Source organism: Garra rufa, chromosome 1 (genome assembly GCF_049309525.1).
Source record: "Garra rufa chromosome 1, GarRuf1.0, whole genome shotgun sequence".
Classification (NCBI taxonomy): domain Eukaryota; kingdom Metazoa; phylum Chordata; class Actinopteri; order Cypriniformes; family Cyprinidae; genus Garra; species Garra rufa.
This window is the reverse complement of record NC_133361.1, coordinates 43726002-43753805: the sequence shown is the minus strand read 5'-3', so window position 1 is coordinate 43753805 and position 27804 is coordinate 43726002. Positions and strand designations below refer to the sequence as shown.

The window sequence follows — 27804 nt, the reverse complement described above, 5'->3', positions numbered from 1 at the left end:
CTAGTTTGGAGCCAGAGTCTGCGCAGTAGTGTTGTGAGGCGGAGCCGCGGTATCAAAGTCCCATCCAAACTCCTGCAGACCCAACCACAAGATCACAATCAAAAGTGAATTTATTAGAAAAACAAACACTTCAACATAAATCAGCATTATAAAAACTACCTCACATGATGGAAACTATCTTTGGAAAAAAATTATTCTAAGTGTAATTTGATTATTTAGTTTGCCTCACGTCCCATTAGATTAAGTGGAGAGGGCGGGGTTTATGACATATACTGCAGCTGGCCACCGGGGGGGTGATCGAAACATTTTGGCTTCACTTTTCGGGACTTGTGCGGCACACTTGGGTGCAACATTACTGTTGGATCCAATATAGTCGGCACAACACCATCTTTTAGGTTCAGTCTTTTCGAAAGTCCTGCATCGAATTGTGCCTTGTTCATAAACAAATCCACGCTAAAATGAAGTGAACAAAAGACCAAGTTCTTATGCAGTCTAAAAATAAACACTTACACTACATGCATAAATCGGTGGGTGGGGCTAATAAGGCAGTGATGTTGAAGCAGGCTTTGATCTTCTTCTGCAGAGGCGGTGTTTAGCCACACTATTACATCATAAAGTGGTACATTCCACATCCTGACATTTTGGCAGATTGGCTTCAATATAAGCTGTTTTTAGACTAATGAGTAACTTTTGAGTTCTGAAACTTACAGGATGTTTTTATACCACAATGACCTCTTATATGTCAAAAGATCAAGGGAATTTCGATTTCTCAGTTCATTACCTCTTTAGAAAATGCCATTGGAGAAGTTTTTGGGCGCAACCAACAGCTTTTAATTAATTTTTTAAGAATTTGACAAATTGAATTGTGTTTCCCTATAGTGGACAAGGCAGTGTACATGGTGGGCAGCTATGGTCCGAGAGCCGAGGAGCATGAGTTCATGACCCCGGTGGAGGAGGCTCCGAAGGGCATGATCGTTCGGGGAAGCTACCACATCAAATCGTACTTCACAGACGACGACAAGACAGACCATCTGTCGTGGGAGTGGAACCTGCAAATCAAAAAAGACTGGGACAGTGCAGAGTAAAGAGGTTCCTCCTCTTGTCTCTCTCTCTCCCAGATCCATAGCAACATACCCAATTTATCACTGATGTTTAAAACAGAGACATACGCTAGGTAGATATGCAGCTGGAGCTGGCTTTGCAAATGATTAAATAACAATCAGTTAAAAAAAAAAAACACAAAAAATAATAAAGATATTCCTACATATTAGGTGTAATCAACGGTGAAGACATACAGTGACTGGCAGGGTATTAGAGGCGACTTAGTACTTTGTAATAGTTATAACCAACAAATGAAACCCTCATGCCTGTACACTCAGGTTTTAGTGTATACTGTAAATGTAAATATTACAATGTCTGTATTCTTGCAATGCATTTACAGAGCCCATGACCAGATCAGTGCATGCTTGAATGTGAAGCCATCGTGTCTGCAATGGCTAATTTCTTGTATTGATGATGTATTCAGCCTGCTGTTACCTGATAAATACATGTGTAGGATGTGGTTTGTACTAAGTGTTGCTTGTCAAAAAGATATTTCTAAGCATTTAACTCCTGTAGAAAAGATCATCTTAAACCAGTATGAAGTTACCTTGCTGTTAGCTAGTTCACTTTTCTTGCTGGTGATTTTGCTGGTCTTTTTATCAGTGGAGCCCATAGCATTCCTCATTCCCTAAAACGGTTTAAGATCTGTTCATCTCTGTCCTGTTGTCTGTACCTGTCTTCCATCTAGCTTTCATATTAGACTGTCTCTGATTTTTTTCTTATTTTTTTGACATTCCAAAATAAATACATTTTATTGTTTATATGCCTGCTCATACTGTTATTTGACACTTCCATCTCCATCACTGATTTCATTTTCTGACACAACACACAATAATTTCTCTTGAATAATTCTCTGCTACACTATCATTTCAGAAATAGTATTGAATATTCAACATACTCTGTGGAAATGATTGGGATTTATGGTTTCTACAGAATAAATGTACTTGAAGAGAGTTAATAAATCCCGCAGGATATGTCTAACTTGCATCCCTGCTGAAAAATCCAGCTAAAACCAGCCTAGGCTGGTTGGTTTTAAAGGGGTTTTGGCCACTTTTCCAGCCTGGTCAGGCTGAAAAACCACCAGCTAAAACCAGCCTGGGAGACCAGCTAATACCAGCTACTTCCAGCTTAAACCAGCTACGACCAGCCAACCAGCCTAGGCTGGTTTTAGCTGTTTTTTTTAGTAGGGATGTGCATTATGTAATGCCTTCATGAGGGAGACAAATGTTGAATCACCCTTAACCATGAGCTAGTCAGCAATGTGAGGACATAAATATGAGAGAGCACAAAAACAATCAAAATATAAGATGTATTTGATCAAATTAAACCCTTCAAAATATTTCTAAATATTCCCACAGGATGTATATTTTCTCAAATTCATATTGTGACTGAAAATTGAAATTTTCTTCATATTTGGATGTCATTAGTCCACTTGTGGTCTGTATTGCATGATGCTGCCTTTTTAAACATGTTAATTAGGGATTTTATTGTGATGTAATGGGGGCTGCAGTAAGCAGTGAAGTAAGATTTAGTCAGGGCCTTGTTTTTGCTGAAAAGATTCTGTTGCTTCTGAATTGTCAAACCTTTCATCTTGTATTTTTAATAAAGTTTGGCCTGTCCTTATTTGTATATCTTGTTTCAAATGTTGTAGTTTAATTCATGCAGTAGCAAGATCAAGTGCAATTCAATTAAATGCAAAACAGCACGTAGCAGTACAGGCTGGCAGCGGAAAAAGTTTTTTAGAAATAAAAAAAAGTTTCAAGGATAAGTTAATATTTGTGCTGATATTTTTGTAACTATCAGATGATAAGGCGCACCACATCAAAGAGTAACATGTATTTTTATAGCCTATTTGTTCGCTTGACTCTGCCACAACATGTACCGCCTGCCAACGTTTGCCCAATCACAATAAACTGCATTACGTACACCTTTAGTGATTGGCTCTATGAATGATTGACATACTCACCAGCCACACTACGTTATCTGCAAGTCAGTGTGTTGCCATGTCCTCCTTTTAAACCGTCTTTAATTTTGTGTTTCAATGAAAGTCTAGATTAAATATGTACAGTCACAAATTTTTTTTCAATTTTTTAAAATCGATCAACATTTTAAAAATTCTTTTAAATCCTTTCTTTGCAGAAAATTCAGTGTTGCCTTGTTTTGTTGAAAGTCTTGTCAGTAGTTTACCTGTTTTTCTAGCGAGATCTGGCAACGCGTGTGCATAAGAGGAGGTGAAGTTTACATTTAGCGATTTAGCATTATCACTTCAGCTGGCGAGATGTCATCAGTATTAAGATACTGTACCAAATTCAGCTCCTCTGGTAGGTGTGTCTTACCTATCTAAAACGTTTGTTGTTTTTCTGTTTTGGAAAGGTCATGTTTTATTTCAACTGAAGTTCGCAGAAGTAATGCATTCATAGAGGAATTAGGGCGAAGGTCGGCAGAGCACAAAATAGTTGTTTACGCCTTCCTGTAGTTTTCAACGCAGAAAGTCAACAGGTTATGACACATATCATGTCATTTCTTGTTTTTTATTGTTATGGATTGTCAAACCTAAGAAGTTGACAATATGTCCTTTCATAAGGGCACAGCTTATTCACACATGAAATACAACACTGTGATCCTGGGTAGCACAGTACATATGTTTAAATGTAATACATAAGCTTTGCACTGATGTATGGTTTGTTAGGATAGGACAATATTTAGCTGAGATACAGCTATTTGAACATCCGGAAGGGTGCAAAAAAAATTAAACATTGAGAAAATTGCCTTTAAAGTTGTCCAAATAAAGTTCTTAGCAATGCATATTACTAATCGAAAATTATGTGTTGATGTATTTACGGTAGGAAATTTACAAAATATCTTCATGAAACATGATATTTACTTAATATCCTAATCATTTTTGGCATAAAAGAAAAATCAATAATTTTGACCCGTGCAATGTATTTTTAGCTATTGCTACAAATATACCCATGCAACTTAAGACTGGTTTTGTGGTCCTGAATCACATATTTACACATTGGCTTTTAGTTTTACATTTGTAAAATATTAGCATTTTCTCTTGCAGGATTTGTATCACTGTTGTCTGGAAACAGCAGTCATGGAAGAATCTGTGCTCTGCCATACGTTGTATCTAAAAACAGATATTCATCATCCTCAAACATAAAAGTGGACCTGGACAGTGGTAATGGTAAGAATTTGTGCATAAATAATAGGTTTGCAACTACAAATTTAACAAAAAAAATCATTGCATCAAAAATCATTTTTTCTTTCTTACAGGTGTTGCTGTAATGCAGTTCCAAAGTCCTCCTGTTAACAGTCTCAGTCTTGACTTTCTGACTGAGTTTGCTATCAATTTAGAAAAACTTGAGATGGACAGAAGCTGCAGGGGTGTGATCATAACATCCGTAAGTCATCAGACACATCTGCTTTAGTGAAATCCAGTTCAATTTCCTCATTGAGAGTGTTTTTTTTGTTAAAGGCCCAGCCGAAGGTGTTTTCTGCAGGCCTAGATATTTTGGAAATGTATAAGAAGAGTCCAGAGCACTGTGCAGAATTCTGGAAGGCTGTGCAGGACGCATGGCTTAAGCTTTACGGGTCCACCAAGGTCACAATCGCCGCTATCAATGTAAGTGTCACTATGAACTCTTTTAACAGTTTTTTTTTGTTATAACATAATTGTTGTGTAAAATATAAAGGGTTTGCAAGATTCTTTCCCTGGAAATCTTGGTTCAGTTTGGCCAACCACAAACACGTTTTGTTCCTCACACAGTTTTTTGCACTCTTCTCCTTGATTTGTTATAACTTTTGGCATTCTATAGTACTCCCAATTTTTTCCCAATTAGTTGAGCCTAAAACATGACTACAATTCATTTGAATGAATGATGTAATTGTTGTGTTTTTAGGGCTCCAGTCCTGCAGGTGGTTGTTTGTTGGCTATGTGTTGTGACTACAGGATCATGGCTGATAACCCTCGCTATAACATTGGTCTCAACGAAACACAACTTGGTATAGTTGCACCTTTTTGGTGAGTATTATTATTATTGGTGTTTTAAATCGTCTTTTTTCACAATTAATGTACTTGGGAACCACCAGTTATATTTATATTATACTTTTATACCACTTTGTAAATGAAAATATGAATCAAATTGTCAAGTTTATTATTGATGTCAACATAACTTTCAGATTGTATTTATTCAGACTGACCAAAATTAGTAGGTGTACTGAAACACAACTTGGTACTAAACAGAGATTTTGTAAATCAGGTTTAAGGACACCATGACAAACGTTGTGGGACATAGAGAAACCGAGAAGGGTCTTCAGCTGGGTTTACTGTACAGTGCCCCTGAAGCCCTGAAGATTGGTCTGGTGGATGAGCTTGTTCCTGAGGATAAAGTTCTTACCGCAGCTACTGAGACCATGAAGAAATGGTTGGCCGTTCCAGGTAAATGGTATTAGCTTGCTCCAAATTACAATATTTTTGCCTGTTATAGTACATTTTATTTACTTGGTGTTTTTTTTTTTTTTTTTTTTTTTGTTTGCCTACAGATCATGCTCGTCAGATAAGCAAGTCCATGATGAGAAAACCCACAATAGACAAACTTCTTGCAAGCAGGGAAGCCGACACCACAAACTTTGTCAGTTTCATCACCAAAGACTCCATCCAGAAATCTTTGGGTATGTACATGGAGATGTTGAAGAAAAAGAGGTCTTGAGGGCCGAAACACGTGCCTGTTGTTGATGCTGCCTTTATCTAGTATATCAGTGTCACTAAAGTTTATATCACATTGTTCTCTCTTTTGTCACTAGAGGACAATTTTGTTTGTAAATAAAATCTTTTAAAACAGAAACGGGATGTGAACTTATTAGCATGCGAATAGTTGACGTATAATTTATCCATCATAAAGATTTTAGATTCCAATTTTACATACAGTATACAGTGCTTTTGCGAAAGTATTCACACCCCTTCATTTTTTTTCACCTTTTGTTATGTTGCTGCCTCATGTTAAACTGCTTTAAATTACTTTTTTCCACAACAATCTACACTCCATACACCGTAATGACAAGACAGAAACAGAATTGTCAGAGCTTCGTGAATTTATACAAAAAAAAATGTAAATAAGCACATTGCACAAGTATTCATACCCTTAAACCAGTACTTGGTTGAAGCACCTACACATCCTCAAGTCTTTTTGGGTGTGATACGACAAGATAAGGACTGCATTTGGCAATTATCTGCCATTCTTCTTCTCACCTCTTCACCTCTTAAGCTCTGTCAGCTTGGATGGGTAAAGATGCACATTTTCAGGTTTCTCCAGAAATCTTTGACTGGGTTCAAGCCCAGGCTGTGTCTGGGCCACTCAAGGACACTGACAGAGTTGTCTATAAGCGACTCTTGCTGTGTGCTTAGAATATTGTCCTGTTGAAAGGTGAATCTTCTTCCCAGTCTGACATTCTTAGTTCTCTGGACTAGGTTTTTTATTAAGGCCATTACAATATTTTGGTGCATTGAGCTTTTTTTTTTACAGTGATGTTTGTCCTTCTGTAGATTTCTCCTATTCTCCATTAAAGGTAATTGGTGATTGATGCGTGTTCGCTACATGCTTCTGTGGACCTTCAATGCAGCAGATTTTTTTTTTAAGTTTTCCACATATGCGTGGCTTGATGCAATCCTGTCTCAGAGCTCTGCAGGCAGTCTTTTAACATAGGGCTTGGTTTTTGCTCTGATATTTATTTTCAGCTGTTAGACCTTTTATCAAGATGTATGTGCCTTTCCAAATCATAACCATTCAGTTGAATTTGCCACAGGTTAAAGTGTGGTAACATCTGCAAGCAATATGAATGCTACTGAGCTAAATTTCAACTGTTCCAGATAAGGGTATGGATACTTATGCAATGAAATAATTTAAGCTTTTTATTTTTAATAAAGTTGCAAAGATGTTATAAACCTGTTTTTTGCTTTGCCATTATATTGTATGGAGTGTAGATTGATGTGGAGGAAAAGTAATTCGAAGCAGTTTAATGTCAGGCAGCAACATAACAAAGCATGGAAAAAAATGAAGGGGTATGAATACTTTCTCAAGGCACTGTATGCTTACAGAAAATTGTATAGGTTAGGTCAAGTAAATTGTGACAATTTCTTTTAAGTATATTTCTATTTTCAATCAACGCTATGGAGCGCCCACTCAATGCCCATTTATGGGCTTTTATCACTGTCTAAATATCATTAATACTGATGTGTGTGTTGAGTTTCATGAAATTCTAAGCATTTTAAGTGGCTCAAAAACACAAAACTCTAAATTTAAAGTTTGACACGTCGCCATGGCAACATGATAAAAGTTATGGATAACGCCCTTCACAGATTCTCATCAGTCGTGTTTTGACATTATTGTGATGAAGTTTGAAGCAAATTGAGTAAAATTAAGAGGCTGATTTAAAAGCGTTTTGCAAACAACACACTTCCTGCTGCCAGTTGGTGGCGCTATAACTTTGACTCATAATAGTCACATCTCTGTGATCGGCATCAGATGACAAACAAACTGCTGAAGTTTGGTCAAAATCAGGCAAAGTGTGTCAAAGTTATTAGACACTTACTGTTTCTTATTTCTCGCCATAACTTTGTCGCCCCGCCACGGCCAAACCGTTCGTGATATCAAAAATCCCCTGGCAATTTTGCGTCCCCAATGTCTTGAGGTCATGCTGACTGAGTTTGGTGGCCATCGGTGGAAAGGCCTAGTAGGAGTATTTTAAATTCCATTGCATGCGCTTTTTAGACATCCCTGAATAGCTGACTTCCTGTTTGGCGAAGCACGGACTATGAGCGCGAAAGTTGTTCGGCCCGATGAGGTCTATATGTGTATGAATTTTGGTGACTGTAGGTCAATTGGTGTGCGCTCCAGAGCCCCATTCTGGGCTCGGGCCCTAAATATGCATAATTACAAGCAGCTAACCTTAAACAAAACCCTATAGTAAGTATGTTATTAATTAATATTACTCTGTATTTATTTGTGTAATTACACTGTAGCAAGAACACCTTAAAATGTAACCAAAATATAAATATTTTCTGTAGACTGTAAAAAAAAAAAAAAAAGAATTCAGAAGTTTTATATTTTATAAGGCATTTTAGAAAATACTATTTCAGATTTTCTAAAATTCATGTTTAATTTGTTACTTACCATTTCTTTGTAATTCAAAAAATTAACTAGCAATTTCTGAGTAAAAAAGTAAAAAAAAAATTGTAGCTTCTCAGTAAAAACTGCACCCATAAAATATATATATGAAGAAATGGAAGAAATTTTTTCTTTTTTTTTCTTTTTTTTATTCTTGCAAAGTCTAAAATGGAACTACGCATCAAGCATGGTCATTGCAGTGTATATCTTCTGCGAGGGAACAACCTTGATGTTTTTCACACAAGCGTGACCTCAACTGGAAAGTGATCGCTCACTGCCAGGGCCTGTGAGAGAGACATGAACACTTCAGACAGAGGAATACACTCAGCAATAATTCAACTCTCTAGAGAGCTTCGTAGGTCTAATGTTTAGAATAGTGAATCCCAATGAGGCAAAACTTATCCTTACCCAACTGTGGCTCAGTCCTTGGGCTTGCATGAAGTCATAAACCTGCGCTGATCCAGCAGACACTCCTTTCATCATGTCAGGGGTGGCCACAATCCTTTTATAAAACATATTATTCCGTATTAAAGATATTCTCATTACATTTTGTTTATCTTATCCATCTCTTATCTTTCTACCTGTCATAAGGGCAGTTTGTGGTTGTGACAGTTGTGTCCACACTATCAGGGATGAGCCAGGTGTAACTCTGGTCAGTGCGAAGGCGTATATTGGACCAGTCTGAACTCGAAACGTAGCTACAGCCAGCATTGAAGTCTCCCAAAAGCATGATGTTCTGAAAATTGACATGAAATTTGAATTGACACAAATCCTTCAAATCATATTATATATTAGCATAGATGTTGAAATGACTGTCATGTTAAAAGCACTAGTTCATACAGTATGCTGTGCATCAGTATAGTTACATTTGTGTTCAGCTGTTGTCGAGTATTCAAGACAACATCATGCAGAGCATCGATTTCCTGCACAGCGACTTCTGGGGATGTATGCTGAGGAATGAGGGCAAAATTCTGGACAGCTACAGAAAAAGTAAAATAAAAACAAATAAAAAGTACAGTAAAATAAGCTGTGTTAAAATAGCTATGTTCTATTTTAATATATTCCAAATATACTCTACTACTCCAGTATTCAGTGTCACCCCTGGTGAAAAAAACAGCTAAAACCAGCCTAGGCTGGTTTTAGCTGGTCAGCAGACTGGTTTTAAAGGGGTTTTGGCCACTTTTCCAGCCTGGCCAGGCTGGCCTTAGCTGGTCAGGCTGGGAGACCAGCTAAAACCAGCCACTTCCAGCTTAAACCAGCTACGACCAACCAACCAGCCTAGGCTGGTTTTAGCTGTTTGTTTTTTTTTGAGCAGGGACATGAATATTTATTCTAATATGATTAATATTTCAGTTTCTTTCATGAGTAGAAAGTAAATTACATTTATTTTGAACAGAAATCTTTTAAACAATTATAACAAATATCCCTTACATAAAAATTACATTTATATGTAAGGGATAATGTACAGTACATCTAGCCAGTTGTTTTCACAGAATAAAACACTGAAGGGCTTTATTCTGCGATAACAACCGGCTGGATGTACATTATCCCGCTTATTACAAAAGTAAACGATTAGACGTGAAACATTGATATACAGTGGGTACGGAAAGTATTTAGTCCCCCTTAAATGTTTCATTGTAATATTGCAGCCATTTGCTGAAATCATTTAAGTTCATTTTTTTCCTCATTAATGTACACACAGCACCACATATTGACAGAAAAACAGAATTGTTGACATTTTTGCAGATTTATTAGAAAAGAAAAACTGAAATATCACATGGTCCTAAGTATTCAGACCCTTTGCTGTGACACTCATATATTTAACTCAGGTGCTGTCCATTTCCTCTGATCATCCTTGAGATGGTTCTACACTTTCATTTGAGTCCAACTTTGTTTGATTATACTGCTTGGACTTGATTAGGAAAGCCACACACCTGTCTATATAAGATCTTACAGCTCACAGTGCGTGTCAGAGCAAATGAGAATCATGAGGTCAAAGGACAGAATTGTGGCAAGGCACAGATCTGGCCAAGGTTACAAACAAATTTCTACTGCACTTAAGGTTCTTAAGAGCACAGTGGCCTCCATAATCCTTAAATGGAAGACGTTTGGGACGACCAGAAGCCTTTCTTAAAGCTGGCTGTCCGGCCAAACTGAGCTATCGGGGGAGAAGAGCCTTGGTGAGAGAGGTAAAGAAGAACCCAAAGATCACTGTGGCTGAGCTCCAGAGATGCAGTCGGGAGATGGGAGAAAGTTGTAGAAAGTCAACCATCACTGCAGCCCTCCACCAGTCGGGGCTTTATGGCAGAGTGGCCCGACGGAAGCCTCTCCTCAGTGCAAGACACATGAAAGCCTGCATGGAGTTTGCTAAAAAACACCTGAAGGACTCCAAGAGGGTGAGAAATAAGATTCTCTGGTCTGATGAGACCAAGATAGAACTTTTTGGCCTTAATTCTAAACGGTATGTGTGGAGAAAACCAGGCACTGCTCATCACCTGTCCAATACAGTCCCAACAGTGAAGCATGGTGGTGGCAGCATCATCCTGTGGGGGTGTTTTTCAGCTGCAGGGACAGGACGACTGGTTGCAATCGAGGGAAAGATGAATGCGGCCAAGTACAGGGATATCCTGGACGAAAACCTTCTCCAGAGTGCTCAACACCTCAGACTGGGCCGAAGGTTTACCTTCCAACAAGACAATGACCCTAAGCACAGAGCTAAAAGAACGAAGGAGTGGCTTCACAACAACTCCGTGACTGTTCTTGAATGGCCCAGCCAGAGCCCTGACTTAAACCCAATTGAGCATCTCTGGAGAGACCTAAAAATGGCTGTCCACCAACGTTTACCATCCAACCTGACAGAACTGGAGAGGATCTGCAAGGAGGAATGGCAGAGGATCCCCAAATCCAGGTGTGAAAAACTTGTTGCATCTTTCCCAAAAAGATTAATGGCTGTATTAGATCAAAAGGGTGCTTCTACTAAATAGTGAGCAAAGGGTCTGAATACTTAGGACCATGTGATATTTCAGTTTTTCTTTTTTAATAAATCTGCAAAAATGTCAACAATTCTGTGTTTTTCTGTCAATATGGGGTGCTGTGTGTACATTAATGAGGAAAAAAATGAACTTAAATGATTTCAGCAAATGGCTGCAATATAACAAAGGGTGAAACATTTAAGGGGGGTCTGAATACTTTCCGTACCCACTGTAAATTGAAATATTTGAATGCAAAGCTTCTGTGAAGAAAGCAGTTGCTAGCAAGCAGCAAGTTACAACTAGTCGGACATTTAAGGGATACGGTGTAGTCAAAGCTCTTATTACACAAAATTTGCCACATAAATAATCATGATATTGATTAAAAATGAAACTGTTTTAAAATCACACCAGTTTGTTAGTTATCTTATAAACCATTACAGTGTAAACGATCATTGCAGCAGCTGCTTTTTATGAAACGAGAGAACGAGTCTGAGATACCAGGATGATATAATTAAAAAAGTCTGCACATAATACTGAGTTGAGTTTTAATATTTTAAAAAGCTGTTTCCAGCAAGCAAGCATGGATGAGAAACGTGTTATTAGTTTATACAAGTTGTTTTTGGGGAATAACATAAATGTGGTGACTGACCAATCAGAATCGAGTATTCCACAAAGCCACCTAATAAAAATCAACAATAACCTCCTTATTAGACAAAAAAATCCCCAACAACTGACCCCCAGCTGACAAACTTTTAAATGCTATAGTCAACCTGAAATATGGTCACCCAGGAACTGAAAATCACTTCCATTGCTATTGTGGCCTGTAGCACGGCTCTTAATTTCATAAGGGCTATCTCTGAATTTAGTGTTCTGTCAGTTGCTTGAGATGAAAGGCTTTTGCTGAACAGTGCGTTCCGACTGTATTACTGCTAACGTTCTTACAATGAACTTGGACCTTCACCTGTATTAGAGGAGAACATCACAACAAAGGGTTCTCTGTTGAAGGTATCAGTTCCACAGGATTCACATCCATCATCATAATGGAAGCTGTTTGTAACAGACACCGCTTGAGATCTGATAAAAAAAAAAAAAAGTGTAATTGTTCATTTGATATCAACCAACCATACATATATAATTTTATATGATATGTGAACTAAATGTTACCTGTAAACAAAGAGGTATCTCTCCTTGTAGGTGCTCCTACCCAAGTTCTCACTTACAATGTACTGATATTGATATGGAGAGCCACCTCTGATAATGAAAATGATGTGTATTAATTTATCTATATAAATAAATACAGAAACCTATCGAGAATGTTAATGAAACCGTTAAGTCAACTTACGCGTTCACACTTTCCATCAGTCTGTTCGTAGCAGTGAGATCGGTGTCTCTCACTTCTTGGATGACTACAATGTCATACCGGTGCACCACCTAACAAAACACAATACAGTTACAAAATGAAAGCGTGTATATATATATTATAGGTTCAGGTATATATTAATGTTTCAGATGTCACTCACTTTGGTAATGATGTTAAGCAGAGTGGCATTAGATGTTTTTGAATCCCCAAAGGTTTTGATGTTGAAGGCTCCAATCAGAAGCGAGCTTCCAAAGTGGACAGATAACAGGACTAGACCTATAGCAATGATGATCTTCATCCTGTATATAGAGGCAGAGGACATAATCAGATATTGATTAAACAGTAGTCATACCTGAGATTTCAAACCAGACATAGCAATACAGGTGAAAGTCTAAAAGGCATAATTGCCCTCACAGAGAATCTTGATAAATAAATATAATTGTAATCAATCCAGTAAAACTTACTTTGTATGTGTAAGTTTTAAATATATGCAATAAAATGAGCTCTACCTGAGTTCAGCTTTCGCTTGTGCTGTGAGAAAGCTTTTTGCACAACTAAGGAGCCTCTATTTTAGCAAGTCCCTCCCTCAGGGAATAAAAGTGGTATCACATATTCTGGAGAGTTTTTATTTACCACTACTGTGTAACAACGCCAACCTCTCACTCACTTTCTCCCTGCATGGGAAATAAACAGGTGGATGATAAGAAAATGTAATTTTAAACAGGTGGTTAGGTAGACATATTAAGAAAATATTTATTTTGTAGCTTGCTAATGCAGCTCAACAGAGCAGGTTTTTGTTTCAAACTCGTTGAAGTATTACAGGGCGAGATTAGTACCACATAAGCTTGTCCATAACTGTTTATATACTATACATTCACTCATTCATTGGTTTGTAAAGATTTTGTGTAGAAAGCCTATTTAAAATTCATTGTTTGTTATTAAAACTTCATTTATTATCTAGTAATTTTAGAAAGCTGAACTGACTCTCCCTTAAACTAATCCAACTTCAGTGCAACAGAGGGCGCTACAAGCCATTCATATTTAGTTTAAAAACAGACTGTATATTATGTGAATTGTGTATATAGTGCCACATCTGTTTTCAATGCAGCTAACCTGCTGCTTCATGTCACCTACACTCTCATTAAAATATAACGGGTAAGTCATTGCGACACTGTAAAGTGGTGAAATTATGGCGCCATGTGCTTTTTTTGAACCATTTTTAAAGGATTAACGTTATATTATTGACTCGGAAAATACGTTAATTTTACAGTAAACATTAATGTAAAGCATCATGTCAGTATGAGTCGGGTGAACATGGTTATGGAACTGAAAAGGTCTTGAGGGGGAATATTCTTCAGCGTTACATCCTGAAAAGGAGAGCCTCGAACTTCTGCATGGCTGGGTAAGGAAATCAGCACTGGAGAAATCAGTTATTATGTGCAGTGTGTGCTGCCTGTGAGCTTGACAGTAGTCAACATCATTAGATTAGAGTGCTGTCAATGAAAAACAATGTATTTGCCAATGTATTTATTTTGATTACTACACTGTGTAACTAATCAAGTCATTATTATTTGTTACTGTGAGTTACAAAATGCCTTCTCTTTGTCCAGGTTTAACTGTAGTAATAAAGCAAAAACCAACACTACAACATACAAATAAATCCAAACTTTGATAAAAGCAGTCCTTGATAATGTCTATTAATAGAGGGTTTGCACTTACCTTAAGGTTTGGTCAGTTACCTGAATCCGGATGCTGTCTAAACCACAGAAAGAGAAGGACTTCGTAAGCAGGAAATGGTGCAATATTTTCACAAACTAAAGTTAATAGGTGGTGAAGATACATATGAGCAGTATTAATTGAGATATTATCTTAATATTTCACCTACCTGACTGGAAATGATTGTCAAACACGGCCAACCACAAACGCCTTTTGTTCCTTTTGACAGTTTTTTGCACTCTTCTTAATTTGTTATAACTTTTGGCTGTCTGAAGTACTCCAAAAGTGTTTTAGTTCAGTCCAAAAAAATGACAATAATTGACCATTTTCAGCAGCAATAATCAGCATATGCAAATATGCGAGTTTCGATCGGTTCAGTGGCATTGTTTACGTTCAGTGCCGCTAAATTTCATTAAGATCAAATTGTGAGATAAATGAATGAATGATATAATTCTTGTGTTTTTAGGGCTCCAGTCCTGCAGGTGGTTGTGTGTTGGCAATGTGTTGTGACTACAGGATCATGGCTGATATCCCTCAGCTTTGCGCAAATGCATGTAATGTGCATGTTCTGTGTAAACGGAATTTATTCAGATTAACCAAAATTAGCGCATGTAAAAATACCTACAATAACACTAGATGATACTAAACAGAGATTTTGTAAATCAGGCTTAAAGGGGTCATCTGATGTCCATTTTCCACAAGTTCATATGATTCTTTAGGGTCTACTTTGGTTAAAAAATTTCAATAGTAGTGTAAAAAACACCCTTTTACCTTGGCAAAATCAGCTCTGCAAAATATGAGCTCAATTTATGTCATTGGCCCTTTAAATGCAAATGAGCTCTGCTCGCCCCACCCCTCTCTGATTTGGGATTAGAAGCAGTGTTGCCAGACGTACGATAATTATCGTATTTGTACCATAATTTTGACCTCTGTACGATGTACGATCAATAATACCACAATGTACGATAATTTCAGAATTTTGTGACACCATGGTCGTTGTAATTATAAGAGCTTCTATTCTCAAAGATCTAGCTGTGTGGATCCTACGTCTACCTTCATGATTGTGAGGAGACGTGAACGTGCGTTTCGCATGCCTTTCATCCAATCTTACGTCTTCTCAACCAGTCATCGTGGAGAATGGCTCTCTCTCACGAGCACAAGTTAACGTTCCTGTCGTACTTGTTTCAAAACTGAGGTTGTTAGTTTAACAATAGAGTATAAATGAGTGCTGAAAAGGATAAATAGCTGTAACATCTAGATTAATAGCTGTATTTTGAACGTTTGACTCGGGTAAGATAATTAGTTTAGCATTGCAATAAGGTATAGAAAATGAGTGCTAAAAAGGAGAAATAGCTGTAACATCTAGATAAATATCTTTATTTTGAACGTTTGACTAAAATACGATAATTTTCTCCCAAATACGATAATTTTGAGTTTCTGGTACGATACTTGGACATTTCCAATCTGGCAACACTGATTAGAAGGTGTAATGTTTACTTTAGCCACATTTAGCTGCGTTTATCGGCAAAACCTGCCAACAAGCACATTATTATTGTTTGTCCTTCTGTAGATTTCTCCTATCTCCACATGTGATCATGGAGCTCAACTAGAGTGACTACAATGATCAGGTTTCTGGTCAGCAGTCTAACCAATGCCCTTCTCTATTGATTGCTCAGTTTGGCCAGGAGGCCAGCTCTGGTTGTTTCAAACATCTTCTATTAAGGGCAATGGAGACTACATTCTTCTGTAAACCTTCAATGCAGCAGATTTTTTTCTGAACTCTTTCCTAGATGTGTGGCTTGATGCAGTTTTTTTACCTCAGGGCTTGGTTTTTGCTCTGATATGCATTTTCAGCTGTTAAACCTTTTATTAAGATGTGTGTGCCTTTCCAAATCATAACCATTCAATTGAATTTGCCACAGGTTAACTTCACTCGAAGTGTGGTAACATCTACAAGCAATATGAATGATACTGAGATAAATTTAATGATTATGAAATACAATACTTTAAATCAGAGAACCAAATATAACTTAAAGCCAAAAAAGAAGTGTTAAATTAAAAAAAAATGTTTCAAAGTAGAATAGCGTAACTTAATGAACGATAGATAGCAAAGGTAGTCTAAATAAAAGAAACTACTATAATATCCAATAATTCTATATCCAAAATGAAAAAAAATTTAAGTTTCAGATAAGTGTATAAATACTTATGCAATGGAATCACTTAAGTTTTTTAATTTTTAATACATTTTCAAAGATGTTAAAAACTGTTTTTTGTTTTTTTTAGTGCTTTACCATTATAGTGTATGGAGTGTAGATTGGTGTGAGGAAAAAATAATTTAAAGCAGTTTAACCTAAAGCATAGTGAGTATGTTAATAACTAATATTACTCTGTATTTATTTGTGCAATTACACTGTAACAAAAACACCTTCAAATGTAACTGAAAAAACAAATATTTTGTGTACACTGTAAAAACAAGTTCTAAATTAAGATTATTAGAGTACATTTCATAAGATAATACTATTTCAGTTTTTCTCAAATTGAATGTATAATTCAGTGTGTTACTTGTCTTTGTAATTCTGAAAATTACTAGCAATTTCTGAGTAAAATTTTTTTTTTCTTCTGTGTAGCTTCTACATAAAAACTGCATGCGTAATATTTATATTGAAGAAACTGAACAAAATCTTTTTTTTTTTTTATTCTTGCAAAATCTAAAAAAAAAAAGCACTACACATAAACCATAACCATTGCAGTGTATATCTGCTGTGAGGGAACAGTCTTGATGTTTTTCACATGACTTTGACCTCAATTGGAAAGTGATCACTCACTGCCAGGGCCTGTAAGAGAGAAATTAACACTTCAGACAGAGGAATACACTCAGCAATAACTCAACTCTTAAGAAAGCTTTGTAGGTCTAATGTTTACAATAGTGAATCCCAATGAGGCAAAACTTATCCTTACCAAGCTCTGGCTCAGTCCTTGGGCTTTCATGAAGTCAAAGACCTGCGCTGATCCAGCGGTCACTCCTTTCATTATCTCGGGGGTGGCCACAATCCTTTTATTAAGCATATTATTAGTCATTGCATAACACAGGTTTATCTTATCCAACTAAATAGCTTGTGATGTCTTTCTACCTGTCATAAGGGCAGTGTGTGGTTGTGACGGTTGTGTCCACAGTATCAGCGATGAGCCAGGTGTAACTCTTGTCAGTGCGAAGGCGTATTTTGGACCAGTCTGTACTCGAAACGTAGCTACAGCCAGCATTGAAGTCTCCCATAAGCAAGATGTTCTGAAATGAAATTTGAAGTCATATTATATATTAGCACAGTTGATGTTAACAGGACTAGTCCATACAGCTGTGCATTAGTATAGTTACATTTGTGCTCAGACGTTGTTTAGTTTTCAAGACGACATCATGCAGAGCGTCAATTTCCTTCACAGCGAGTTCTGGGGATGTATGCTGAGGAATGATGGCAAAGTCCCGGACAGCTACAGAAAAGATACTAGTTAGTGTTCATGATTTTGAACAAAAATAAGAATCTGCTCAACAAGAAGTGAATGTTGTTTAGTGTCATTGTGAGCTGTAAATTGCTTTTAATATTTGAAGTCCGATCCCTGCTACATCCCTGATAAATAACTATGTTTTCCAAATACAGTTACTGAATTTATTGCTAAGGTCAAATGTTTGCATAAACCTTGCAAAATCCAAAATAAGAGGAATCATACAACATGCATGTTATTGTTATTTAGTATTGACCTGAATAAGATATTTCACATAAAAGATGTTTACATATAGTCCACAAGAGAAAATAATAGTTGAATTTATAAAATGACCCTGTTCAAAAGTTTACATACACTTGATTCTTAAATACTGTGTTGTTACCTGAATAATCCACAGCTCTCTCTCTCTGTGTGTGTGTGTGTGTGTGTGTGTGTGTGTGTGTGTGTGTGTGTGTGTGTGTGTGTGTGTGTGTGTTTAGTGATAGTTGTTCATGAGTCCCTTGTTTGTCCTGGACATTTAAACTGCCTGCTGTTCTTCAGAAAAATCCTTCAGGTCCCACAAATTCTTTGGTTTTAAAGCATTTTTGTGTATTTGAACCCTTTCCAACAATGACTGTATGATTTTGAGATCCATCTTTTCATACTGAGGACAACTGAGGGACTCATATGCAACTATTACAGAAGGTTCAAACACTCACTGATGCTCCAGAAGGAAACACAATGCATTAAGCTGGGGGGTGAAAACTTCTGCACAGAACAAAGATATACATTTGTCTATTTTGCCTAAATATCATTTTTTTTTTTATTTAGTACTGCGCTTCAGATGCTATAAAAGATACTTGCATGTTTCCAAGAAGACAAAAAAAATTACCTGATCTTCAAAAAGTTTCAAAAAGTGCATTGTGTTTGTGTTTGGACCTTCTGTAATAGTTGCATATGAGTCCCTCAGTTGTCCTCAGCGTGAAAAGATGCATTTCAAAATCATACAGTCATTGTTGGAAAGGGTTCAAATACACAAAAATGCTTTAAAACAGCAGGCAGTTTAACTGTTTAAGACAAACAAGGGACAATTTAAATGTTTTAGTCTTTTGATACGTTTATAAAACAATAATGCATCCCTATCAGAAAACTGACCTCAACAACAGGCCCCCAACAGACAAACTTTTAATTGCTAGTGTATATTCAACCCAGGAACTGAAAATCACATCCCTTTCATTGCCATTGTGGCTTGTAGCACGGCTCTTGTTTTCACAGGAACAGTCTCTGAATTTAGTGTAATGTCAATTGCTTGAGATGAAAGGCTTTTGCTGAACAGTGCGTTCTGACTTTATTACTGCTAACATTCTCACAATGAAGGACGTTTACTTGTATTGGAGGAGAACTTCACAACAAAGGGTTCTCTGCTGAATGTATCATTTCCACAGGGTTCACATCCATCATCATAATGGAAGCTGTTTGCAACGGACACCGCCTGAGATCTGATGAAAGTAAAAGTGTGATTATTTATTTGATATCAACCATATATACATATGATCTTATATGATATGTGAACTAAATGTTACCTGTAAACAAAGAGATATCTCTCCTTGTAGGTGCTCCTACCCAAGAGGTCGCTTACAATGTACTGATATTGATTTGGAGTGACTCTGATAATGAAAAAAAAAATTAATTAATCTGTACAAATAAATACAGAAACTTACAGACAGTTAAGACAACTTACGCGTTCAAACTTTGCATCAGTCTTTTCGTTGAAGTGAGATCGCTGTCTCTCACTTCTTGGATGACTACAACGTCATACCGCCGTATCACCTAACAAAACACAATACAGTTACCAAAAGAAAGCGTGTAAGTATATTATAGGTTCGGGTGTCACTCACTTTGGTAATGATGTTAAGCAGGGTGGCATTAGTTGTTTTTGCATTCCCAAAGGCTTTGATGTTGAAGGCTCCAATCATAAGGGAGTTTCCAAGGTGGACAGATAACAGGAGTAGACCTATAGCAATGATGATCTTCATCCTGTATATAGAGGCAGAGGACATAATCAGATATTAATTAAACAGTATAATAATACCTGAGACAGATTTCAAACTAGACATAGAGATACAGATGAAAGCGTAAAAGGCATAACTATACTTGCACTCACAGAGAATCTTGACAAATGAATGTAATTGTAATCGATCCAGTGAATCTTACTCTAAATATGCTTTAGGTGTGAATATATGCAATAAAATGAGTTCTGAGTTCAGCTTTCGCTTGTGCTGTGAGAACATGGAAAAAGTTTTTTCGCACAACTAAGGAGGCTCTACTTTAGCAAGCCCCTCCCTTAGGGAATAAAAGTGGTATCACATATTCTGGTTTATGGTTAGAGTCGAACTTGTAGTCAGAAGGTTGTGGGTTCAAGTCTCAGGTCCTGCAGGGATTGTCGGTGGGGGAGTGAATAAACAGCACTCTTTTCAGTCTTCACCCTCAATACCACGACTAAGGTGAGACCCCTGAACAAGGCACAGAACCCCCAACTGTTCCCCGGGTGCCACAGCAATATAGCCGCCTGCTGCTCCGTGTGTGTGTTCACTACTGTGTGTGTGTGCACTTGGATGGGTTAAATGCAGATCACAAATTCCGCGTATGGGTTGCCATAATTGGCCACACGTTTTTATTTACCACTACTGTGTATAAAGACACCAACCTCTCGCTCACTTTCTCCCTGGGAAATAAACAGTTGGGTGATAAGAAAATGTAACTTCAAACAGGTGGTTGAGTAAATGTATTAAGAAAATATTTATTTTGTAGCTTGCTATTGCAGCTCAATAGAAAAGGTTTTGTTTTGAACTATTACAGCGCAAGAATACTACCACATAAGCTTGTCCGTAACTGTTTAATATACATTCATTCATTCAACAAGATTTTGTATAGAATTTTTTTTCTATTCTGTAATACCCTTGGGTAACCCTTGTCAACTAAACCCACTCTCCCTTAAACTAATCCAACTTCAGTGCAACAGAGGGCGCTGCATGAGATTCAAATACACTTAAAATTATGTTTCAGACTATATATTAAGTGAATTGTGTATATAGTTCCTCATCTGTTTTCAATTTCATGTAGCTATGACAGGTGAGCTACTGCACAAAGGCGGTCATTGTGACACTGTAAAGTGGTGAAATTATGGCGCCATGTGCTTTAAACTATTTTTATATGTTTAACGTCATAATTTCGACTTGGAAAATACGTTAATTTGACTAGAAACGCCGGAGACCGTAAATGTCAAGCATTGTTTCAGTATGAGTCGGGCGAACATAGCTATGGAACTGAAGAGGTCTTAAGGGGGAATATCCATCAGCTTCGAACTTCTGCTTTATTGGTAAGGGAATCAACAAAGTTATTATGTGCAGTGGGTGCTGCCTGTGAATTTGACAATGCCCAATATTATGAGATCATAGTGCAATTTAGCAATGTAAAACCTTTTTTACCATGCCAGTAAAGCTATATATTTTTTTTGTTTTGTTTACTACACTAATCAAGTCATTGTTGTTTGTTACTAGTGTGAGTAACAAAATGCTTTCTCTGTGTCCAGGTTTAACTGTAGTAATAATGCAAAAATCGTCACCACAACATAAAAATCCCAACTTTGATGAAATCAGTCCTTGATAATGTGTATTTTTTTTTAGCATTTTTCTGTATTTGAAACCTTTCCAACAATGACTGTATGATTTTGAGATCCATCTTTTCATACTGAGGACAACTGAGGGACTCATATGCAACTATTACAGACGGTTTAAACTCTCACTGATGCTCCAGAAGGAAACACGATGCATTAAGAGACGGGGGGTGAAAAAGTTTTGAACTTTAATTTCAGAGTTAATGCAACTTATTTTGTCTTTGGGGAACATGTAAGTATCTTCTGTAGCTTCTGAAGGGAAGTAATAAATGAAAAAAAAAAAGAGTTTGGGTAAAAAGTTTGGGCAAAGTAAGAAAAATTTACACATCCTCATTCCATTCAAAAGTTTTCACCCCCAGGCTCTTGATGCATTGTTTTTCCTTCTAGAGTATCAGTGAGCATTTGAACCTTCTGTAATAGTTGAATATATTAGACCCTCAGTTGACCTCAGTGTGAAAAGATGGATCTCAAAATCATACAGTCATTGTTGGAAAGGGTTTAAATACACAAAAATGCTCAACAAAGGACTGAACAAAAAAACACAGCTGTGGATCATTCAGGTAACAACACAGTATTAAGAATCAAGACATAAGAGCTTAAAACACACTACAGACCGATCAAGGTACCAACTCTAAATTTATAATATAATTTTAGACTTTCATCGAATTTGCATGTGCATTAATATGTGGCATACTTTTGTATCATAAATATTTAATTGTCAAAATAATAATATGCTAATAATTCTGACTTTCTTCTCTTCTTGTCTGTTTTGTCAGACCAAGGTTTAATTTTAACTAGTTGAAAGGGACCTAATTGGAAAGTTGGTAAAATATGACCAGCATAATATGTATATCAATTTTAAGTGCCAAAACGGATACTAACAGATCAAGGCAGAGAGTTTCTGAAAACTGTATTTTCATTCCTACTACACAATATATACTGTTAATCTGCACGTTAACATAAAGTCCTGTACACAGAGTAGCTCTCGTGCTGGTCTTCTTTACTAGTGCATTGTGCTCGGTGAAAAAAAACAACTAAACAAACTGTGAAACCTTCTGTCGCCGAAAATGCCGTTGCGAGTCCTGAAAAGTTTGTTTATAGAATGCTGTTGTTGCTGCTGCAAACTCCCATACATACAAATAATTATTTGAAAAATATAATTTACCTGGAGAAGAGAAGAGGGTATCGCTGGAGATAATTGCTGGAGTACAAGGTAGCAGTCCACTTCGAATGAACACAACCAGACAAAGAGGAGAGATGAGATGTGTGCTTAAATAGGGACAGGTAGCGTGCAGGTGACCAGGGTGGCGTTGGCAGGATGAGAGTACCGGTGACAGAGGAAGCCAGAGAGGTGCCAGCAGCCCCGGAGGCCAGGGTGGCACTGATGGTGGCTTTATGCCAGTGTATAGATAAAGCTTTATTAGAATTAATGCATGGGCTTACGTGAGCTTAAGCCCAGGGCACCTGGCTAAAGACGGCCTCTGGTGATGTCAATGAATATTTAAACCGCATTTTATAATGAGTTGACAGTTCCTTTAAAATGGAGTGGATTTGGGGTCGTTTTAGGCTTTGCTCAATATGATGTTGAGTGGCAGTTCAGTGGGTGTTGCTACAGCTGAATACCTACGTAAGAGAGCTCTCTTGGACGAAACCTAAAACAATGTGGAGGATTAATAATTATAGTTTATTAATTACAATTAATGCACCTATGAAACTAACTCATATTTAAACAACTATTGTTTTGTGTTGCTGGTCAGATAAAATGACAGAGAAAAGACAAACAGATATAAGATATTTTTAGTGCACAAAAATGTTGTGAAAAGTACAAAAACTCTTGGTATTAAGGCATTTTGGCCTTAATTTAGGCAAAACATCTTTGTGTCTCCTTCAAAAATTGCCCCTTATATTTAGTTAATAGAAGTTTACCGAGAAATACAATCCATTTGTCACATTATTTTTGAAAGCATCCTCATGTTACAGTGTCTTGGAGACATCACCCCAGCTCTTCTAGATTTAGTTTTCACAGTTTGTTTTGTTCCTTTATGTAATTCCAGATGAAACTTTTGCACATTAGTGTATATAACAACAAATATAATTTTTTTATTGCAACTGTTCATAAATTGTAAAATTTCATCATGTTCAGATAGCTTCTTAACATGATTATAAGGTTTGTTAGGATAGAACAATTTAAAGTTGTCTAAATGAAGTTCTTAGCAATGCACATGTGACCTTGGACCACAAAACCAGTCTTAAGTAGCACAGGTATATTTGTAGCAATAGGAAAAAATTCATTGTATGGGTCAAAATTATCGATTTTTCTTTTATGAAAGTGAAAAGTGAAAGTCTTTTCACTTTTTTATGCCAAAAATTATTAGGATATTAAGTAAAAATCATGTGGATGAAGATATTTTATAAATTTCCTAACGTAAATATATCAAAACTTAATTTTTGATTAGTAATATGCATTGCTAAGAACTTCATTTGGACAACTTTAAAGATGTTTTCTCAATATTAAAAAGTTTTTGCACCCTCAGATTTAAAAAAATTGACCTCTATGACTGGTTTTGTAGTCCAGGGTCACATATTACTAATCAAAGATTAAGTGTTGATATATTTATGGTAGGAAATTCACAAAAAAACTTATATAGAACATGATCTTTTCTAAATATCCTAATAGTTTTTGGCATACAAGAAAAATCAATAATTCTGACCCATACAATGTATTGTTGGCTATTGCTACAAATATATCTCTGCAACTTATGACTGGTTTTGTGGTCCAGCCAGGGTCACATTTTCATTCAATCTGTGTCATAACAGTATGTAGAGAAAATACTGGCAAAGAGCCTCTGAAATTTTCCAATAAGACCTCAGCAGTGATACAATGCAGAGGACAGATAGCCATGACACTGCTAAATGAGCCTGGTACATTTAATTCAATGTTTTTTAATTTTTTAATAAGAAAACAACAATTAAAAAACATTGAATTAAATGTACCAGACTCGTTTAGCAGTGTCATGGCTATCTGTCCTCTGCATTGCATAGTCGGTATGAGATTCTTCTTCTGAAAAGCTGTCTTTCATTGTCTGTGGCCAAACAACTCTTTCTTTGATTTATTTATCCAGAGCACATTTTTCCAGAAGTTATTTGCCTATATACTCATTGGCAAACTGTAATCTTACTTTTAATGTTTATTTTTAGACAGCAAAGGCATTTTCCTGGCACACTCCATGCAGGTCAAATTTGTGTAATCTCTTTCTGGTTGTAGATACATGCACTTTACTATAAGTTGCGAGAATTACTAAAATAAATGTACAATTTTAAGGGTCTAGGAGAACACATTTTGTATCAGACTGATGCTCTTGGGCTAGATTTTGCTTGGATGGCCAGTGCTCGACAAACTGGCCACTTTTAGATGATTAGATGATTTCCATTCAGTGATGGAAAATGTATTTTGATGTATCTTCAATTAATATGGGTATCTTTTTAAATCTCTTGCCAGTCTCAAAGGCATCCACAACCTTTTTTTCTGAAGGCCTCCTGGACCTCTTTAGATTGTGGCATGACGACCACACAAACCACAAAAGAAAAGGGAATCAGACACTAGATATAAGAAGTTCTGGGGCATAAGTGGGCTCCTGTCTAAGCTCTAGGGCGCGAGCAGGTTCCTGGCTGAGTTTTGGGGCGTGCTCTGGGATTACACTCTCTAAGATTTTATTCTCTGGGATTTCAGCGGACTTAACGTTGTATTTGTTTTAGTCAATATGATGTGAAGTGGCAGATCAGTGGGTATTGTTGCAGTTTAATATCTACGTAAGAGATGTCATCGCTCCCAGACTTTCCTCTTCTGTCTAGAAGATTAAGAGGGGAGGTAACAAAGGGAAAAGCATAAACTAAACAAAAAAAGGATAAGAGGATAAAAGAGGATAAAAAAAACAGTAAAACCACACTCAAATCATCTGTCAGGTTCAATTTACAAAAACAAAACAACAAGTTTAACATAATTAAATAGGGAGCAATGGCTCAGAAGAGATCAAGGCCTAAAATAACAAAACGATTCTCCCACTGAGTAGCTCTAACTGACCTCAAATGTAAAAGAAAAGACAAATACACAACATAAACTTCCCTCAACCCCCAAACTATACCAAAACAGGAATAAAAGAGGTATTTAAAGAAAAAGCCACTTTCTTCCTACAGCTCCCCTTTTAACTCACAGCAATATACAAACAAAGAAATAAAATTGATACATTATCTTCTAGGGCCAGTAGTTCAAAAAGTTTAATCTAGATCAGAATCTGGATTTGGAAATCCCAAATGTTGCTATTTAGGATCAGATAATCCATTTTACTTTTTCTGCTAGATTTTCATAGCAAAATTGGATTGGATCACAGTGATTCACACTTTTTCAGATAACCAAATCTCGTTTACTAGTTCTCTACAAAGCCCCTAAAGGGAGTAGAAAAAAAAATGTCAGTGTTTTTGCATTCTCTCAAAATTCTTTCACAATTTACACAAATAACTAAGCAGGCCGATCAATCTCACTGTTCACAATGCACAAAATATTGAAAGAAACTCCTAAATAATGAATTAGGGGTAGGCACAAAAGGCACAAACATAAATTTTTTTCTATTCCATGGATTTTACCCGTTTACTTCCACTTGTTACCAGTGTTTTTCTGCAACCACTATGCGCGCACAGCTGTAAGTGACGTAACTGTGACGTTTACTCTAAATTGGTGTATAAGAACAATGACAAATGTAACACCCCCCACCCTTAAGAGTACAGACCAAGAATCAAAGTAGTATCTTCCTACACACTCTTTTATGGTACCAGACTAACAAGATTATACACCCCCTACTTTTCCATTTCCCTAGTTCTGGAGAGTGCATCAGCCACAACGTTGCCAGTGCCTTTGATGTGCCAGATCTGGATATTGTAGCCTGTAGTTTGAGGGCCCAGCACATAAAAAACTGGTTAGAAGAGGACATGTTGGACTGAAAGGTCAAAGGGTTATGCTCTGTATACAGCATTATTTCCAAGATAAACTTCAAAATGCTGCAGGGCCCAAAGTAAGGTCAGGTATTTCTTTTCAATGGCGCTGTACGCTGCTGATGCTTAATTTTCTGGAGAAGCAGGATACAGGATGTGCAAGGTTTCTCCTATCTCCACATATGGTCCTGGAGCTCAACTAGAATGATCAGGTTCCTGGTCACCAGTCTAACCAAAGCCCTTCTCCATCGATTGCTCAGTTTGGCTAGGAGGCCAGCTCTACAAAGAGTTCTAGTTGTTTCAAACTTCTTCTATTAAGGGTTATAGAGACTACATGCTTCTGTGAACCTTCAATGCAGCAGAATTTTTTCTGAACTCTTCCACAGATGTGTGGCTTGACACAATCCTGTCTCTGAGCTCCACAGGCAGTTTTTTTTTTTTACCTCAGGACTTGGTTTTTGCTCTGATATGCATTTTCAGCTGTTAGACCTTTTATTAAGATGTGTGTGCCTTTCCAAATCATAACCATTCAATTGAATTTGCCACAGTTTAACTTCACTCGAAGTGTGGCAACATCATGCTACTGAGAATCTGAGAATTTCAACTGTTCCAGATTAATACTTATGCAATTAAATCATTTTAGCTTTTTATTTTTTATACATTTGCAAAGTTGTCACAAACCTGGTTTTTTTTTTTTTTTTTTTTTTTTTTTGCTTTCTTATTATAGTGTATGGAGTGTAGATTGATGTGGGGGGAAAAGTAATTTAAAGCAGTTTAACGTAAGGCAGCAACATAACAAATCACGAAGGGGTATTAATTCTTTCACAAGGTACTGTATGCTTTTAGATAATTGTATAGGTTAGGTCAAGTAAATGGTTGCAATTTCTTTTAAGTATATTTCTATTTTTAATCAACTTGCCAACTTTTAGATAATTTTTACATTTTTATAAAAACACTTTATTTTACAATGTCCTTGTTACACGTTACATGTACTTACTATAGTATTAACAATAAATTAATGCATAATTACAAGCAGCAAACCAAAAGTATGTTATAAATTAATATTACTCTGTATTTATTTGTGTAATTACACTGCAGCAAGAACACCTTAAAATGTAACCAAAAATATAAATATTTTGTGTACACTATAAATTTTTTTTTCAGAAGTTGTTTTTTCAGTTTCAGTTCAGTTTTTCTAAAATTTCATGTTTAATTCAATTTGTTAGTTGCCATTTCTTTTGTAATTCTGAAATTTACTAGCAATTTCTAAGTTCAAACGTTTTCACATCTTTTTTCTTCAATGTAGCTTCTTAGTAAAAACTGCACCCATAATAAATATTATTATTA

At 36.6% G+C, this 27804-nt stretch overlaps 4 protein-coding genes across 5 annotated transcripts in view; 2 read left to right on the top strand and 2 right to left on the bottom strand.

Annotated features, from left to right (window-relative positions):
• Positions 1–1862, top strand: part of arhgdig (Rho GDP dissociation inhibitor (GDI) gamma) — a 53092-nt gene extending 51230 nt beyond the window's left edge. For both annotated transcript variants that reach the window (XM_073833183.1, XM_073833182.1), the window contains exon 6: positions 880–1862. In XM_073833183.1, the coding sequence (XP_073689284.1) occupies positions 880–1085 (206 nt within the window). In that variant the 3' untranslated portion in view covers positions 1086–1862. The remainder of the gene's footprint in view (positions 1–879) is intronic.
• A 1439-nt stretch (positions 1863–3301) lies between these two features.
• On the top strand, positions 3302–5951 carry eci1 (enoyl-CoA delta isomerase 1). The gene is made up of 7 exons (XM_073833180.1): positions 3302–3422; positions 4169–4291; positions 4381–4508; positions 4583–4729; positions 5007–5128; positions 5367–5545; positions 5650–5951. The coding sequence occupies exons 1-7, from the start codon at positions 3380–3382 to the stop codon at positions 5814–5816; spliced, it is 909 nt and encodes a 302-aa protein (XP_073689281.1). The 5' UTR covers positions 3302–3379; the 3' UTR covers positions 5817–5951.
• Positions 5952–8395: 2444 nt separating this feature from the next.
• Positions 8396–13207, bottom strand: LOC141318121 (deoxyribonuclease-1-like). The gene is made up of 9 exons (XM_073833179.1): positions 13112–13207; positions 12763–12901; positions 12585–12673; positions 12407–12493; positions 12204–12316; positions 9137–9249; positions 8852–9006; positions 8679–8772; positions 8396–8554 (listed from the first exon to the last, which is right to left on the bottom strand). The coding sequence occupies exons 2-9, from the start codon at positions 12898–12900 to the stop codon at positions 8507–8509; spliced, it is 837 nt and encodes a 278-aa protein (XP_073689280.1). The 5' UTR covers position 12901; positions 13112–13207; the 3' UTR covers positions 8396–8506.
• A 3897-nt stretch (positions 13208–17104) lies between these two features.
• LOC141318088 (deoxyribonuclease-1-like) lies at positions 17105–19831 on the bottom strand. Its single transcript, XM_073833178.1, has 8 exons — positions 19694–19831; positions 19537–19625; positions 19379–19462; positions 19182–19294; positions 17692–17804; positions 17450–17604; positions 17277–17370; positions 17105–17152 (listed from the first exon to the last, which is right to left on the bottom strand). The coding sequence occupies exons 1-8, from the start codon at positions 19829–19831 to the stop codon at positions 17105–17107; spliced, it is 834 nt and encodes a 277-aa protein (XP_073689279.1).
• Positions 19832–27804: the final 7973 nt, after the last annotated feature.